This window comes from Pygocentrus nattereri, chromosome 28 (genome assembly GCF_015220715.1).
Source record: "Pygocentrus nattereri isolate fPygNat1 chromosome 28, fPygNat1.pri, whole genome shotgun sequence".
NCBI lineage: Eukaryota > Metazoa > Chordata > Actinopteri > Characiformes > Serrasalmidae > Pygocentrus > Pygocentrus nattereri.
This window is the reverse complement of record NC_051238.1, coordinates 26346628-26360796: the sequence shown is the minus strand read 5'-3', so window position 1 is coordinate 26360796 and position 14169 is coordinate 26346628. Positions and strand designations below refer to the sequence as shown.

The 14169-nt window shown below is 42.4% G+C and overlaps 1 protein-coding gene across 1 annotated transcript; it reads right to left on the bottom strand.

Annotated features, from left to right (window-relative positions):
- Nucleotides 1-626: 626 nt before the first annotated feature.
- ppardb (peroxisome proliferator-activated receptor delta b) lies at nucleotides 627-12673 on the bottom strand. The gene is made up of 8 exons (XM_017722410.1): nucleotides 12217-12673; nucleotides 8018-8473; nucleotides 5803-5954; nucleotides 4488-4626; nucleotides 3966-4168; nucleotides 3450-3653; nucleotides 3065-3308; nucleotides 627-2684 (listed from the first exon to the last, which is right to left on the bottom strand). The coding sequence occupies exons 2-8, from the start codon at nucleotides 8412-8414 to the stop codon at nucleotides 2437-2439; spliced, it is 1587 nt and encodes a 528-aa protein (XP_017577899.1). The 5' UTR covers nucleotides 8415-8473; nucleotides 12217-12673; the 3' UTR covers nucleotides 627-2436.
- Between the last annotated feature and the right edge of the window lie 1496 nt (nucleotides 12674-14169).

The window sequence follows — 14169 nt, the reverse complement described above, 5'->3', positions numbered from 1 at the left end:
AATTTTGTATGTCCATTTCTATAAATATCAATAGAATATCAGTAAAAACTACATAAACAAGTCTATTTGAGATGGAAATTCAGGATAACATGATGATTTAGGTGTATAAGCTTCCATTACTTGATGGCTACATTAACTTCATAGGACCACAGAAGCAAACGTGTCTTGGATGTTTGACTACAGTTGTGGTCAGAGCGGAAAACTGATTAAATTTCATTTTCTACTGAACTATCACTTTAGGTTCTAAGTGAGGACTTGCCCAGTAGGACCTGCACAGCCTTGGTCTTCTGTTTCGGTCTTTAGTTATCTAGGTAACTGAGCTGTCCCACTTCGTGAAAGACTGATATCACAAATATCTCAGATAAACGACACACACCTACAGAAACCAACAGTGATCTAAAACATACATGCTGCATTTAGTGCAAGTGGCTTGTGAAGGAAACAACTGATGACTCAACTCTGGTTTCCAGCAGCTGCTGCCTTACTGGGAGAGACACAGTAAACAACTGAGTAGCTGCTCGCAAATACTGAAAGGCTGCCGATTTACATTGAATGAAAAGTGTGTATGTGCATTCAGGACAAAGTAAACAAGGCAAGATTTCATATCAAACCAAATAAACACCCCATTGGTTATATAGGTCATTTGTATTGTGCTCTTCAGCTTTACAGCAGCAAACATATAAACTATGTCAGCACATGGTAGCATCTCAAATGCCTTCAAACAGGGAAAAAAACAAACTCAAAACAAAAAAAAACGTATTAGGTGAAATATACAGATATGTAGGTGGTTGTATCATACAGCCAGTCTCATGTCTGTAGGGTTAAAGACTAAAATCCTCTAAGCTATTTTATGTGGATGCAACTTTGGGCCATACAACATTACACGATTATTGACTTTAAAAGGAAGAACTCACAAATCTGTATAACAGGGTGACACGTGAACAAGAAATGAACACGAGTGTTCTGAAGAATTTCATTTTGAAGCATCTTAAGTGAAATTAATTCATCATTAAAGCAGTTTGGCATTCATCACCCCATCTGCATCAGAATAAAACTCCCACACATGATTCGCATTATTTGCTGCTATTCTCCAGAAACACTTAGCTTGATATCTGGAGTCTGCAGCAGGTGCTGTGTGCTTCCCAAGTATAATGTTAGATCTTAACAGTCCAAGAATAGCAGTATATGGCTAAAACATATGCACACACACACAAAACAATCCTCATAGAACCCAATCCGTAAAGTGAACTACAGCATATATCATTTCCTACAAAGATGACACAGTCAATAGCAAAGGAGAAAGACTGGCTTAAAGGGACATTCTGGCCAAAATTTAAAATGTAACCATTAACCTCTACATGGGTTGTAAATATGCCTCTTACAGTGGCGCAGAAGTATTTTCTATGGTGAGATTTCCTAGTTTAAAGATGGCCAACAGCACTGCTAGGAAACCCACAGCTGTTATTTTTAGCCTGTTAATCAGTTGCTAAGCCAGCAGTCAGGATGTCTTTTTATGTGCATAATGCATGGTGGGTAATGTAGTGAGAGAACACTGAAGGACCAAAACACAGAAAGGATAAATTGTGGATTCTGTCAAACTGATGAGGCTGAGGAGGGCAGTGCTGTGCTAGAGAATATTACACAGCATGACAGCATATCAAATGCTCGTTTTAAGCTGGAATGCCCCTTTAACTGTGTGTTCTGATGTACTGTTTACATATCGGTTCTACTTGAAACTCAATCATATATGGGCAAATGAAAAGCAGGTCACTAGAAGAGATAATTGCACACAATAGACTGAATATGGACAACACTGTGAATAAGGCAGTATTCTGATTTAGCAGTGTGCACATGTTAGGGAAACAAAATTAATGTAGCATTTCCTTTCAAAGCAACTACGAGGTCGTGGACACAAGTGAGAACATTTGATTCAAACAATGTTTCTATAACACTCTGGCACTGAGTTCGATACTGGGGGCTTTGACAAAATTCACAAAACGGGCAAATTAAGGGACTCTAAAAGTGTGTGTGTGTGTGTGCAGCCTTGATAAATGCACAATGCAAGACGTTCTAGTGAAACTATGTTAGGATTTACCAAAGCCTATTTCAGAGCATCACTGGGGAAAAAGGTGTCTACATAACACACATCTTAGTCAGAATACTGTTGGGATTATATTGTGATATCTCCATGCTGTTGACCAGGTGGAAACTAAGCAAGATGGACCTTAATGACAAAATTAAGATTTATTATGAAAAAAGGAAAAGAAAAAACCCACAAACCTTCTCCCTAAGAAAAAAGTCAGTTTTCAAATACAGTATCTGTAAAACTCCATAGCAGTCTATATAAAAATCTCAAGGTGTCTACAGCACCATGTAGACCTGGGTACAATATACATGTCTTTCCGTCCTGGTTAAGAGTCTACTAAGCTGTAAGACTTAGTACATGTCCTTGTATATTTCTTGTAGAAGTGGATGGAGGGACGTCTCAGATTCAGTCTTTTTAATCATTTGGACCAGCTGAGCGTTCTCGGTGACCAGCTGCCGGAGGTCAGCCATCTTCTGCAGCAGCTTGGGGAAGAGGTGAGGCAAATCAGGATGCTGCACCTGCAGGTGCTGGTCCAGGGCCTGGAGGATGCTGTCCTGGATCTGCTCTACCTGCTTCATGTTCATGAGTCCAGGACGGTCTAGACAGGGAGACAGAGCAAAAAGCCACATATCTCAGTTGAGAAGATTCTAAAGAAAAGTATAACTCATCATTAAATATTCTTCAAGGCACAGTTTTGTGAATGAATACTCTGTTGAACGCAGACACAGTGACACTTCGATCAGCTCCTGTTCCAAACACTTGGCAGCCTGTACAAAATGACTTTTCTGATTATAGAACATTTAGAGGACGTAGAAAACTGAAAAACAGTCTGGAAAACGTGTGAAATTAAGCCAGAATTGTGTAAGAACATAAGGTTACTGAGCTGAAATTATACATCACTGGCATGAACTCTAGGTTTGACTATTGGTGCACACCTACTATTCAGCATCACCCTTGCATCACTGTCTAAACACTCACCTCCACACAATATGATGGCTGCCACAAACAGAGCCAAGTCACTGTCATCCAGCTCCAAGGCGTTGAACTTCACAGCAAACTCAAACTTGGGTTCCATAATTTCACTGAAGGGTTTACGTAGACTACGTAAAAACTCTCTTGTCACAAAGCCCTTCCCATTGGCTACCAGAAGTCCATCTTTATTCATTAGGGATGGCAGCATTGCAAAAATAGCCTCATGGACACCATACTTTAACAGGGTTACCTGAAAGATGAGAAGTCCAAGGAATACATTAAGTGCAAGGGGGAAAAAAAAAGCTTAAACAATATACGATGTGTTCTCTTTATGTTGTTCTGTTGTGACACCGAGACCCATGATGGGCAAGAACTACTACACTATTTGTACCTGATCATTGAGGTAGAGATCTATAAAGCCAGGGATGTTTTTGGCAAATTCTGTGAGCTCTCGAACGGTTTCCACTGTGGTGCACTGGCAGCGGTAAAAAACATGGACCCCAATTTCTTTGTTTGGGGGCGCACCATTCAACTGGTTCCAGACTAAGCCATTCTCAGCTTGCCACAAAGAGTCCATATCATGAATCACAAAGGGCTGCAGGCAGAGGAAGATTGAAATTAGCCAATGAAACAAGAAGAAGAAGAAAAATAACCATGATCAGCATGTGCTGTGAGGTGGTTGCTCATATAGACTCAAGTTATATTACACTGCTACTAAAATCCTAGTAAAATGACATTTATCAGGATCTCATCATGTGAAGTCAAATTCTTAACACAGTCAATTTTTTAATCACACACACACACACACACACACACACACACACACACACACACACACACACACACACACACAAGCTACAGATAACAAATCAGTTCTACACCCAATGAACACAAAAAGTTTAAATACCGGTGTGCAGCTGGTCTTGCCAGTGAGGATGCTTCGTGCTTTTTTCTTGGTCATGCTAAGGTTCTTAAGGTAGGCTGTATTGACGTGCTTGGCCAAAGTCTTGAGATCAGAGCCTCCAGGGCTTAGCAGACTCTTCTCTCCAGCCAGCAGCCCTGCCACTAGCTTCTTCTTCTCTGCCTCAGGCATACGCCCATACCGAATAGCTGTGGCATTACAAAAAAAAAGGATTAAAATCACTCACATGCAGACTTTGATTTCCAGCATGTTCCTAACTTTAAAACTATGTGGCAACAACAACAACAACAACAGAAGATAATAACACGATGAAGGGAAACTTAAAGGGTCTGTCATTTCTACACACTGTGACCAACACTATGACTAAAGTATAGGAGGCAAAAGATTATTCTGAAACAAAGCTAAACATAGCCCCTATTAAAATTTACCAATGGCCAAACTCACCCCCCCCCCCCTTCCCCCCCCTCCCCAGATTTCATTATTCTAGTTTGACTGAACATTTCTCACCATCATGGGACATGCCAAGAGCCAGGCACTTCTGGAAGCGGCAATATTGGCACTTATTGCGACTCTTCTTTTGAATTTTGCAGATGCGCTCACAGCGGTCGTATTCTATCTTCATACGAATAGTGCGTCTGAAAAATCCCTGCCAAACAGAAAAACATGTAAATGTGCAGGTAGACAAATACATTTGTCTGCACAGTTCACTTACACTTACTACATTACAAACATAGTACACTTCAAACTACTTGTGACACCACAGTGTGGGTTAGTAAGTTTGTACAGACTTCAAACTTAAATTTATTAAGAGCATAAATCACTTTCACATTATACTCATCCTGTTAAAAGTGGTGTACAGACTGTGGTTGCCCCCTCTGTCCACACCACAACATTACAACATTATAACTTTTCTATATGAATCTTTGAATATTCACTTTTGTAATGAAGTAAATCTGCATGAAAATGCAGCACGATAATCTCTCATTGCTCTGAAGACCTACTAATCATTCTGTTAACTCTGTAGTCTTGCAGCAAGCACACGTTTGGGGACAACTTGTAAACTTCTAGTGCTGAATTACAGATCATTCCACCACAAAGAGAGGGCTCTGGTTAGCCAATGAGGTCATCAGCATGCCAACCAACACCGAATTGCACCCTATTGTCAGAAACCTTTTGCCATAGAAAAACATTATGGAAACGTTATTTCCGGGTCGGGTTTCTTTATTAATGGAATACATCCTTCTACTCTCCAAAATTAAAGCAAGTTCTGGTTTAAACAGCTAAAAACATTTGATATTTCATGTTTAGCTGTTTAGCTCCACTTTGATACTTTTAGTATTTCGCAGTCATGGTTTTGATGGGAGTAAGAGCAAGTGGCAAGGCCCTCCATTAACAGGCCCGGTCCCTTCTTTGAACTCCACCTTCATAAATCATTGGGCTGGTTTTGACATTTCACACTCTGTTTGTACCAACCCTAATAAGTCTATGTACCCACCCACATTTCAGACAAAATTCCTCATTGTTGTCACCAGACATTATAATTACATTCTCAATCTCATGCCTGGACCCAGGAGACTGTGACGCTATTATCACTGGCAAAATGAACAAATATACACACTGCCTGTCTGCAGTCACACTTTACAAATGCTGGGCTTGCAAACTTTATTTAGCTATATTTTGTGAATGCATCATGCAATCTTCATAACCTTCTTCGGTCATTCCTAGAGCAAAACTGGGCATACAAAGTGTTCTGGTGGTAATCGACAACTGAGAGATTAGGCTGGTACCTCTGGTTTAAGTAGTAGGCAGATTAAGTAGGTACCTTGCAACCCTCGCAGGCATGCACACCATAGTGGAAACCCGAAGCTTTGTCCCCGCATATCCTGCACTCCACATTCAGTCCTGCACCGTCAGACTCATCCCGGCCCAACCTCAGCTGATCAGACAGCGAGAGAGAGGAAGTCTGCAAAGGGTCTGAGAAAGAGAAAAATATTAAACATACTGCAACAACTCTAATGGACATTCGAACGTGCGCAAAATCCTGCAGTGGCAACGTGTCACTCATATAAATGAACTGCATTAATATTCTTTTCAGATATTAACAAACAAAATGTGCATTTATTGACCTATTTTCATTTCCTTGTATGGCAATATGTTTTTAATGATGTACCTCTTTAGTACACAGTGGAATAACATATATAAATATAATAAATCTTATCAACAATCAACAGTATCTGCTTATTTTCTGGCCAAAATTTTATTCTTAGGCTGTTTTTAAATCCTAAAAAGCCTGATGTGTTATATTTATTATCTAGATCTGACTAGTATCTAAATAGTTTCAATAGCTTAAGTGAATTAATTTATGTAAAAATACTTAATCGTACCAAAATAAATAAAATTGTGGCACCCCTTCATTTTTTGCATAACCTGTACAATATCTTCAGAAATAAATGGAAATGTACCAAATTTATATTATCAGGAGTTTTTAAATTGGAGGTTCAAAGTAATATAACGAAGAACACTGTTTTTCAGCTTACATGCTGTCATTGTAAAGAAGAAACAGAAAAAACGGCATGTGCATTAATAAAGGCACCCCTCCTTAATATTTGGTAGCACACCCTTTGGCAGTGATGACAGCCTCCAAACGTTTCTTGTAGCCATCTATAAGCTTCTTGCACTTCTCAGCTGGTATTTTCTCCCCACTCTTCCTTTGCAGTTTGCTCAAGCTCTTGAATGTTTGCTGGGCTCTTTTTCCCAATGGCAGATTTCAGCTCACCCCACAGATTTCCAATGGGACTGAGATGAGGACTCATTGCTGGCCATTTTAAAACAGTCCATTTCTTCCTATTCAACCATTCCTGTGTGCTTTTGGATGTGTGCTTTGGGTCTTTGTCTTGCTGGAGGACCCATGATCTTCGACTCAAATGAAGTTCTTACACTGGGTAGGATATTTCGCTGTAAAATCTCTTGATAATTCTCCAATTTCACAATTCCTGTGATACGGACATGGCCCCCAGTACCAGACGCTGCAAAACAGCCCCACAGCACACAGTCTGTCACACAGCTCTTTTCCTTATACGCTTCATTGCGCCGTCTGTAAACAAACGGTTGGTGTGCATTACCAAAAAGCTCTATTTTTGTTTCATCGGCCCACAGAACATTTTCCCAGAAGGATTGTGGTTTGTCCAGGCACTCTTTGGCAAAGCTGAGTCGTTCCTTTTTATGTCTTTTCTTCAGCAATGGTGTCTTTCTTGGCCTTCGCCCATAAAGCTCTGCTTGGCTCAGTGTGCGCCCTACGGTACCTGTTGAAACCATGACCCCAGACTGTTCCAGGTTGGCCTGGTCTTTGGATGTTTGACGTGGTGTTTTTTTCCACCATTCGCACCAACCTTGGAAGACATCTCTCATCGATTTTCCTCTTCCCTCCACGTCCAGGTAGGTTCTTGACTGTTCCATGCTTGGCAAACTTCTTAATAACATTGCGCACTCAGACAGCTCCTTTGTCTTAACCATTGTGACAAAGGAACAGGGAATAACCCATTGGCTTTTTAAAACACTCAAGTCATCATTCATTGGGTAATTAATGTCATATGGGCACTGACAATTTATCACAGGTGATTTAGCACAGGTGAGTCAAAATGTGTTTCTATACTGATTTACTGTAAAGGGTGCCAATACCAGTGCCACAGCAAGCTTTAGGTTTTTCTATTTTTTCTCTCCTGTTGTTTTTAGTTTTAAATGTTGTTTATCCTTTGCTCTTTTGTATGAAACAGAAGTTCTCTATAGAAAAAAGCTGTTACACTTGATCATTTTATTCCAGGAGATATTCCACATTATGTACTTAAACGTAAACATCATGGGTGCCAATAATGGTGAGCAGGACTGCATATATATATATATATATATAGACACACACACACACACACACACACACACACACACACACACACACACACACACAGTCTCTCATTTCCCTTGTTAAAGCATATCATTGTGGTGTATGTGACATCATCAAGTCCTTCTGGACACCTCTTTACCTGGGAATGTGCTGTCTGTTACAGGAGGACTGCTATTCTGTTGTTTATCTTTGTCAACTTCATCCCCGTTCTGAAGACTTGTTTCCCATGATCCCTTGCTGATGGGCGATACTCCTGCCCCTAGTGTGTCCGAGACCTCGCTGCCTTCTCCTTCCTCACCTGAGGCAGAGCCTAACTCCTGAAGGTCTGATGTTCCTCCACAGTCAGAGGAGGTTGACTCTCCTTCATGAACCGTTAACCAGGCTGTGTCTTCACTGACAGGAGGAAAGCTGAGGTCTTGCTGGGGAGACTGCTCACCTTCCAGAATCTCAGTTAATACCATGGCGCTCTGCACCACGGTCAGCTCAGCCAGGGGTTCAGTCTTCACCTCACAAGTAGCTTGCTCAACCTCCTCCATGGCTTTCTGTCTGCCTGCTAAAGTTCATACCCATCCATCATATGGCTTTAATGGCCACCCTAACAGACAAAAAATAAATAAATAAATCACTGAAAGTCTCAAGATAAATCTACAATTATTTTTCAAAATAAAACTGACTCCAACAATTAATAAGGCAGTTTCTTGACTAGTAATTCATTACATAATTTACAAAAATAAACATGTAGTGTCACAAAGTAAGAGAGATCTTTGTAGGCCCCTAAATGACTTTCACTGCAGCAGGATTACTATTCTCAGCCCCATCCAGAATTAACTAATAATTCTAAGGATAATATTTAATAACCAGTGCAGGAGTGCCTCTGGTGTCATGCCATCATCAAAAAATCCCTTAAGAGAGGCCACCTCTCATATATCAAGCGTTTCACCCATCAAACTAACCTCACCTAAATGACTGCTATAAACTTTAAGCGTCCACGTGACTTTTATTAATATTTGACATCTGCCCGTCACAATGAAGCTGCAACTGAGTAATGCAGATCTATGTGAATTCACAGCTGCTAAGCTCACGACTCCTGCAAACATGATCTGCACTTCACAAACTGGAGAACAAGAATTTATTCATAAATAAACAGAATTCATTTCACTCTCATTCACTATAAGTTGTATCTAAGATTACTATTCAATAAAAAACTGGCACTGTGCATTCACAACCTTCTGGCTCTCGTGGTGCAGTAGGCAGGCACTTTCTACACGTTGGAGGAGGTGTTTTGTTTAGCAAAACAGTGGTGGCACAACAATCACTGACAAAGAGAAACACTAGATAAACTGAAGCTTTTAACAATGAAATGGCGCGAGCTTGTTGACGTATGTTTTTCCACCATCTAGTGAAAAACAGGGGAATGAAGAAGACGGGAGGAGATAAATGGGTCATTGCGATCTCGCCGTCCGAGATTTAAAGGGCCTCGTGTTTAAGGGAGCAGGTTATTATTAATCCGATTCTTAAATCGTTCCTTTTATTGGCCGTTCAGATTAATCAGTGTGCTGCTCTCAGTATAATGATTAGGCCTAAAGCTCAGCTGCAATGATATTAACCCCTAAATGGCCAGGGCCCACCGGCAGGCCCAAAGTCTTACCACACACTTCTATAGCCTAAAAACAGCGGAGTTGCACACTTGAACCAAAGAACCAAAGAGACGGTTCTTTAAGGGTTCTTTAGTAAAGAAAATGGTTCCATATAGAACTTTGAACACTTCGCACGATTAAAGGGTTCTCTGCATTGTTAAATGGTTCTTTAGACTGATGGAGAATGTGTTGCATGTGGTTCTAGTTGGAACCTTTTTGATGAGGCCAAAACTTTGAAATAAACTAACTAGTTTAGGTACTAACTTTCCCAGGGAGCTCTCAGAGCCATCAAATGCTTCAGACTAGTTTTTGTGGAACAGCACATTTGTTTACATCTTGGCAAATTACAAATTGGCAAAATTTCCCTTTAATGCGCTCACTCAGCTCCACAGTGCAGTTTTACCAAACCCAAACCTCATAACTCACAGCCACAAGGAGGACTTGCACACCAGGCCACTCCTCACAATGTATAACAAAACTCTCATTGCTCTGTGAAATGTCAGCGCGGGTGGAGGACACCTCTCTCGTTTTCCAGCACATTTACTTTTTACCTTAAAACTAACTACTCACTCAAAGGCGTAGCGAGCTATACTGACTGACATCTAAGTCACATGCTTAACCGCCCCACACTTGGAATAAATCAATAACAAGCCATGAAAAGAATGGAAGCTGAAAGCGGACAGAGAACAGTTTGCACACCGCGGCTTTTCCGATAAGAGGATTATCATGTGGTCATGAATAATGTGTCCATACACAACACCCACACTGGAAATTCCTTTCAAAAGCATATATCCCAGTGTTGTGACATAAAACAGGGTCATCAGGTGCAGAAAGTACATATAGAGCAGAAGCTCAGAAAAACTGTTGGGACTTGCCAGTAACCAGTTATGCCAGTTCCCTGTAACCGTAATTATATCAAAGTTTCCTGAAGCACACAATCAGTCGCCCACAAGGAATTCTATAGGTCTTTGTGAGGATGACAGGAATATGCCTGTGGCTGGACTTCTTGTTGTTTTGCTTCGCCTCAAAAGTACAGTTTCTGGGGCAGCCTGGCATTTTTTCAAAAACCACAGTAGCACGCTGAAGTCATGAGCTGCCCTGATACTGATTAGCCTGAATGCCACACTATTTGACCCAAGCTCTCATTTACAGTCTGACAAATCTGTTAATACACCACTGCACTGTTCATATTTCATTAGACGGGCTGCTATATTGGAATAGTCACAATTACCACTATATCACATTATTTCCATCCATGTAACATATGGTACAGCAATTTCTAACCATATGCATATTAAGCATAAAATTAAGTCACAAACAATCTATACATCTGCATATTCCCTCTCATACGTCTATAGGCCTATGTCTCTGATGGAGCCTGCTGACTGGGGTCAATTCACTCAATTCACTCCCAAGGACTCAATTCTACCATCACTAAACCAGCATGGCCAATCCACTTTAAAACATAAAAAAATGACAAGGATAGTTTGAACTTCTTTACACAACATAGACAACATCTGAGTTTTAAAGCAACACTCAAGTGTGTACGAGCGATGTATCGTACAGTCACGGTCACACTGATGACCAGTCACTGCACCATGTAAATCTTATTCTGACTGAAGTAAGAGCTTTTATATAGCACTCTTTAGGGGCAGTTGTGGGCTGGAGGTTAGGGATCTGGCCCTGTGACCGGAAGGTTGCTGGTTCGATCCCCAGGGCTGACAGCACATGACTGAGGTGTCCTTGAGTAAGACACCTAACCCCCAACTGATAGGGCTGCCCACCGCTCCGGGCAAGTGTGCTCACTGCCCCTAGTGTGTGTGTTCACTAGTGTGTATGTGGTGATTCACTTCACGGATGGGTTAAATGCGGAGGTGGAATTTCCCCGTTTGTGGGATCAAAAAAGTATCACTTAAAAAAAAAAAAAGTACCACTTAAGTACAGCTGGTTCCTGAAATCTGAGACGTCTTAACTCCGTGAGAGCAACCTTTCTTCACCATGTAACTGGCAGGGCTGCCGTGTTGTTGTTGTTGTTGTTGACTCGTCCTTTAAATGAAACAGCTTAACTGACAGAGTCCAGTACAGACAACAGCACTTCCCACACAGCAGCCTCAGCTTGCGGCTAAAGTCAGCGACACTGGCTTTCAGCGTGTACTGGCATGTAGGCTGAACCGCTGAAGGTCACTAAACACGAGTCACATTTAGACCCAACAAGGGCAAAACCTCCCTGATAACGCACTGGCTGTGCTGACTCTGCAGTATCGGTCTGGATTCCGCTGCTTCTTTAATACTGACAAACAGCTGGTTAGCCAAGCGGCTAGCCAGCTAACGTCTGCTTCACTGAGCACAAGCTAGTTTTACCCACAAAATATCCGCGGTTAGCAGCGCTAGACGGCTGAACGGCTGGCGCAAACCAGAAAGCGGTGACGCAAAACTCCGTCTGCGGAAAAGTCTTGCGTTACTTGCGTTACTTAACCTAGCAGCCTAGCGATCGCGGCTAACACTGTGTTGTCAAACTCGGACAACGTCAGCTGTGGTCACGCACAGCCGGTCAGCAAGACAGCAGCACAGTTAAACAAACCGCCCTGATAGTTTAGTTTAAGCGGCTGAACGCAGTCGAACTCTTATCTCACTCGTTTTTCCTCACATCTCGAACGAACGCGCAGAGCCGTCTGTGGTAACCAAGCTACCCCGCACGTACCTCCGCTCCTGTGGTAGTTTTTAAGGCTCCCGGGACGAAGGATGAGGAGTGACCCCCAACTCTCGCCCTCTTTTGTAAATATCGACTATTTCCAAGCAGTGGGATCCTCTCCGTGCCGACTGCATGGTCGGACAGCGGCTGGGTTTGATCCTTTAGCGATGCGCTGTCCGACTCATCCGTCCGATTTCTCTCATCAGCGTTGCACGGCAGCCAACTCGCTAATGTGTGTTAGCTAGCCGCTAGCGAAGCTAGCTAATGCGCGTCGTCCTGTCAGACGTGAAAACCGAAAGCGTTTTAAACATTAAGCCGCTTCCGCCGCTTTGTTTAGCTCTCGGGTTAAGATGCTGTCAGAACAGACCGATAAACAGGTCTATAATGTGCTCCAGGAAACTTTGGCGGACGTCTTTCGGCAAATCCAGCGCCCGCTCCGGTCAACTCCTCCGGACTGACAGCGAAACCACACAGAGCCACAGCGCGTCACGCGTGGCGTGAGCGATACGCGCTGCGAGTGGGAGTGTTCATAATCCCGGGGTTAAAGCAGTCTTTCATGGGAATTTTACGCGTTTTCTTTTCTTTTTTAAATGTTTTTTATTGATTTGTGGGTACAGTTCACTCTGTACTCTGTCCACTTTATATACAGATCACTGTTTACTCCACTAGTGCTTCTGCATTTACTCTACTGGACCGCAGTTCACCAGCACATTTCTGTCTCTATACCTGATACACTGAATATCTGACTATGCACTAACTGTCTATACGTCCAGAACACCTATAACACTTGCCCGTGCACTTCAATTCAATTCAACTTTGTCACTATACAATACAGGGTAGTACAGTATAACGAACACTATGGGGCGACCTTTCCAGTGCAGTAATAAAAGATGCATAGTAAACAGGGCAAAGACTAAAGACAGTAAAAGACAGACAGAGTGTGCAGTCAGTAGGTTCAGGTGTCAAACACACCTGTAACACTTGCCCATGCACATCAATTCAATTCAACTTTGTCATTATACAGTACAGGTAGTACAGTATAACGTAGTCAAGATGTGCGTAGGCAAGTGTTACAGGTGTGTTCGACACTCTTGTATGTCACCCTGTGTTCTTCCCTCTTCTGAAAATACGTGTTCACCACAGCCATTTCCATTCTCTTAGCAAAATCTACAACCATCTGACCTTCCGCATTTCTGTCTTTCACACCATACCCACCACCTCTTCATCCCCTCTGTTCCCTTCACCATCATGTCCATTGAAGTCTGCACCAATCACCAATCTCTCCTCTCTAGGGACACCATCTACCACTTCATCCATCTTACTCCAAAATTCCTCTTTCTCCTCTAACTGACAACCAACCTGTGGTGCATATGAACTGACAACATTCAAAATCACACCATCAACCTCCAGCTTCAGCCTCATGACACTCTCTTTACATCCAGAACACTTTTCCTAAGCTGTTCCTTTAGGATTATCCCTACTCCATTTCTCCTCCTCTCTACACCATGATAGAACAGTTTGAATCCACCTCCAATGTTCCTGGCCTTGCTTCCTTTCCATCTGGACTCCTGAACACACAGAATATCTACCTTCCTTCTCTCCATCATGTCTGCAAGCTCTCTGCCTTTACCAGTCATTGTCCCTATGTTCAGAGTCCCTACTCTAACCTCCACACTCCTGCCTTTCCTTCTCTCTCGCTGCCGTCTAACCCGCCTTCCTCCTCTCCTCTTTGATGGTCTTCGACCTACAGTAGTCCAATTTCCACCGGCTCCCTGCTGGTCAACAGCACCGGAGGCGGTCGTTGTTAACCCGGGCCTCGACCGATCCGGTATGGCAATCATATTTGTGATCCGCATGATAGTTTTGGCACAAGTTTTACGCCGGATGCCCTTCCTGACTCAACCCTCACCATTTATCCGGGCTTGGGACCGGCAGCAGAAGTACACAAGGTACACCCCTAAT

Excerpts from the sequence above, each read along its gene's own strand:
- ppardb (XM_017722410.1), bottom strand. The coding sequence starts at position 8,414 with ATGGAGGAGGTTGAGCAAGCTACTTGTGAGGTGAAGACTGAACCCCTG. Across the intron at positions 3,654-3,965 it reads GCAAGACCAGCTGCACACCG|CCCTTTGTGATTCATGATAT; the intron begins GTATTTAAACTT and ends CTCTGCCTGCAG. Across the intron at positions 3,309-3,449 it reads ATCTCTACCTCAATGATCAG|GTAACCCTGTTAAAGTATGG; the intron begins GTACAAATAGTG and ends CTCATCTTTCAG.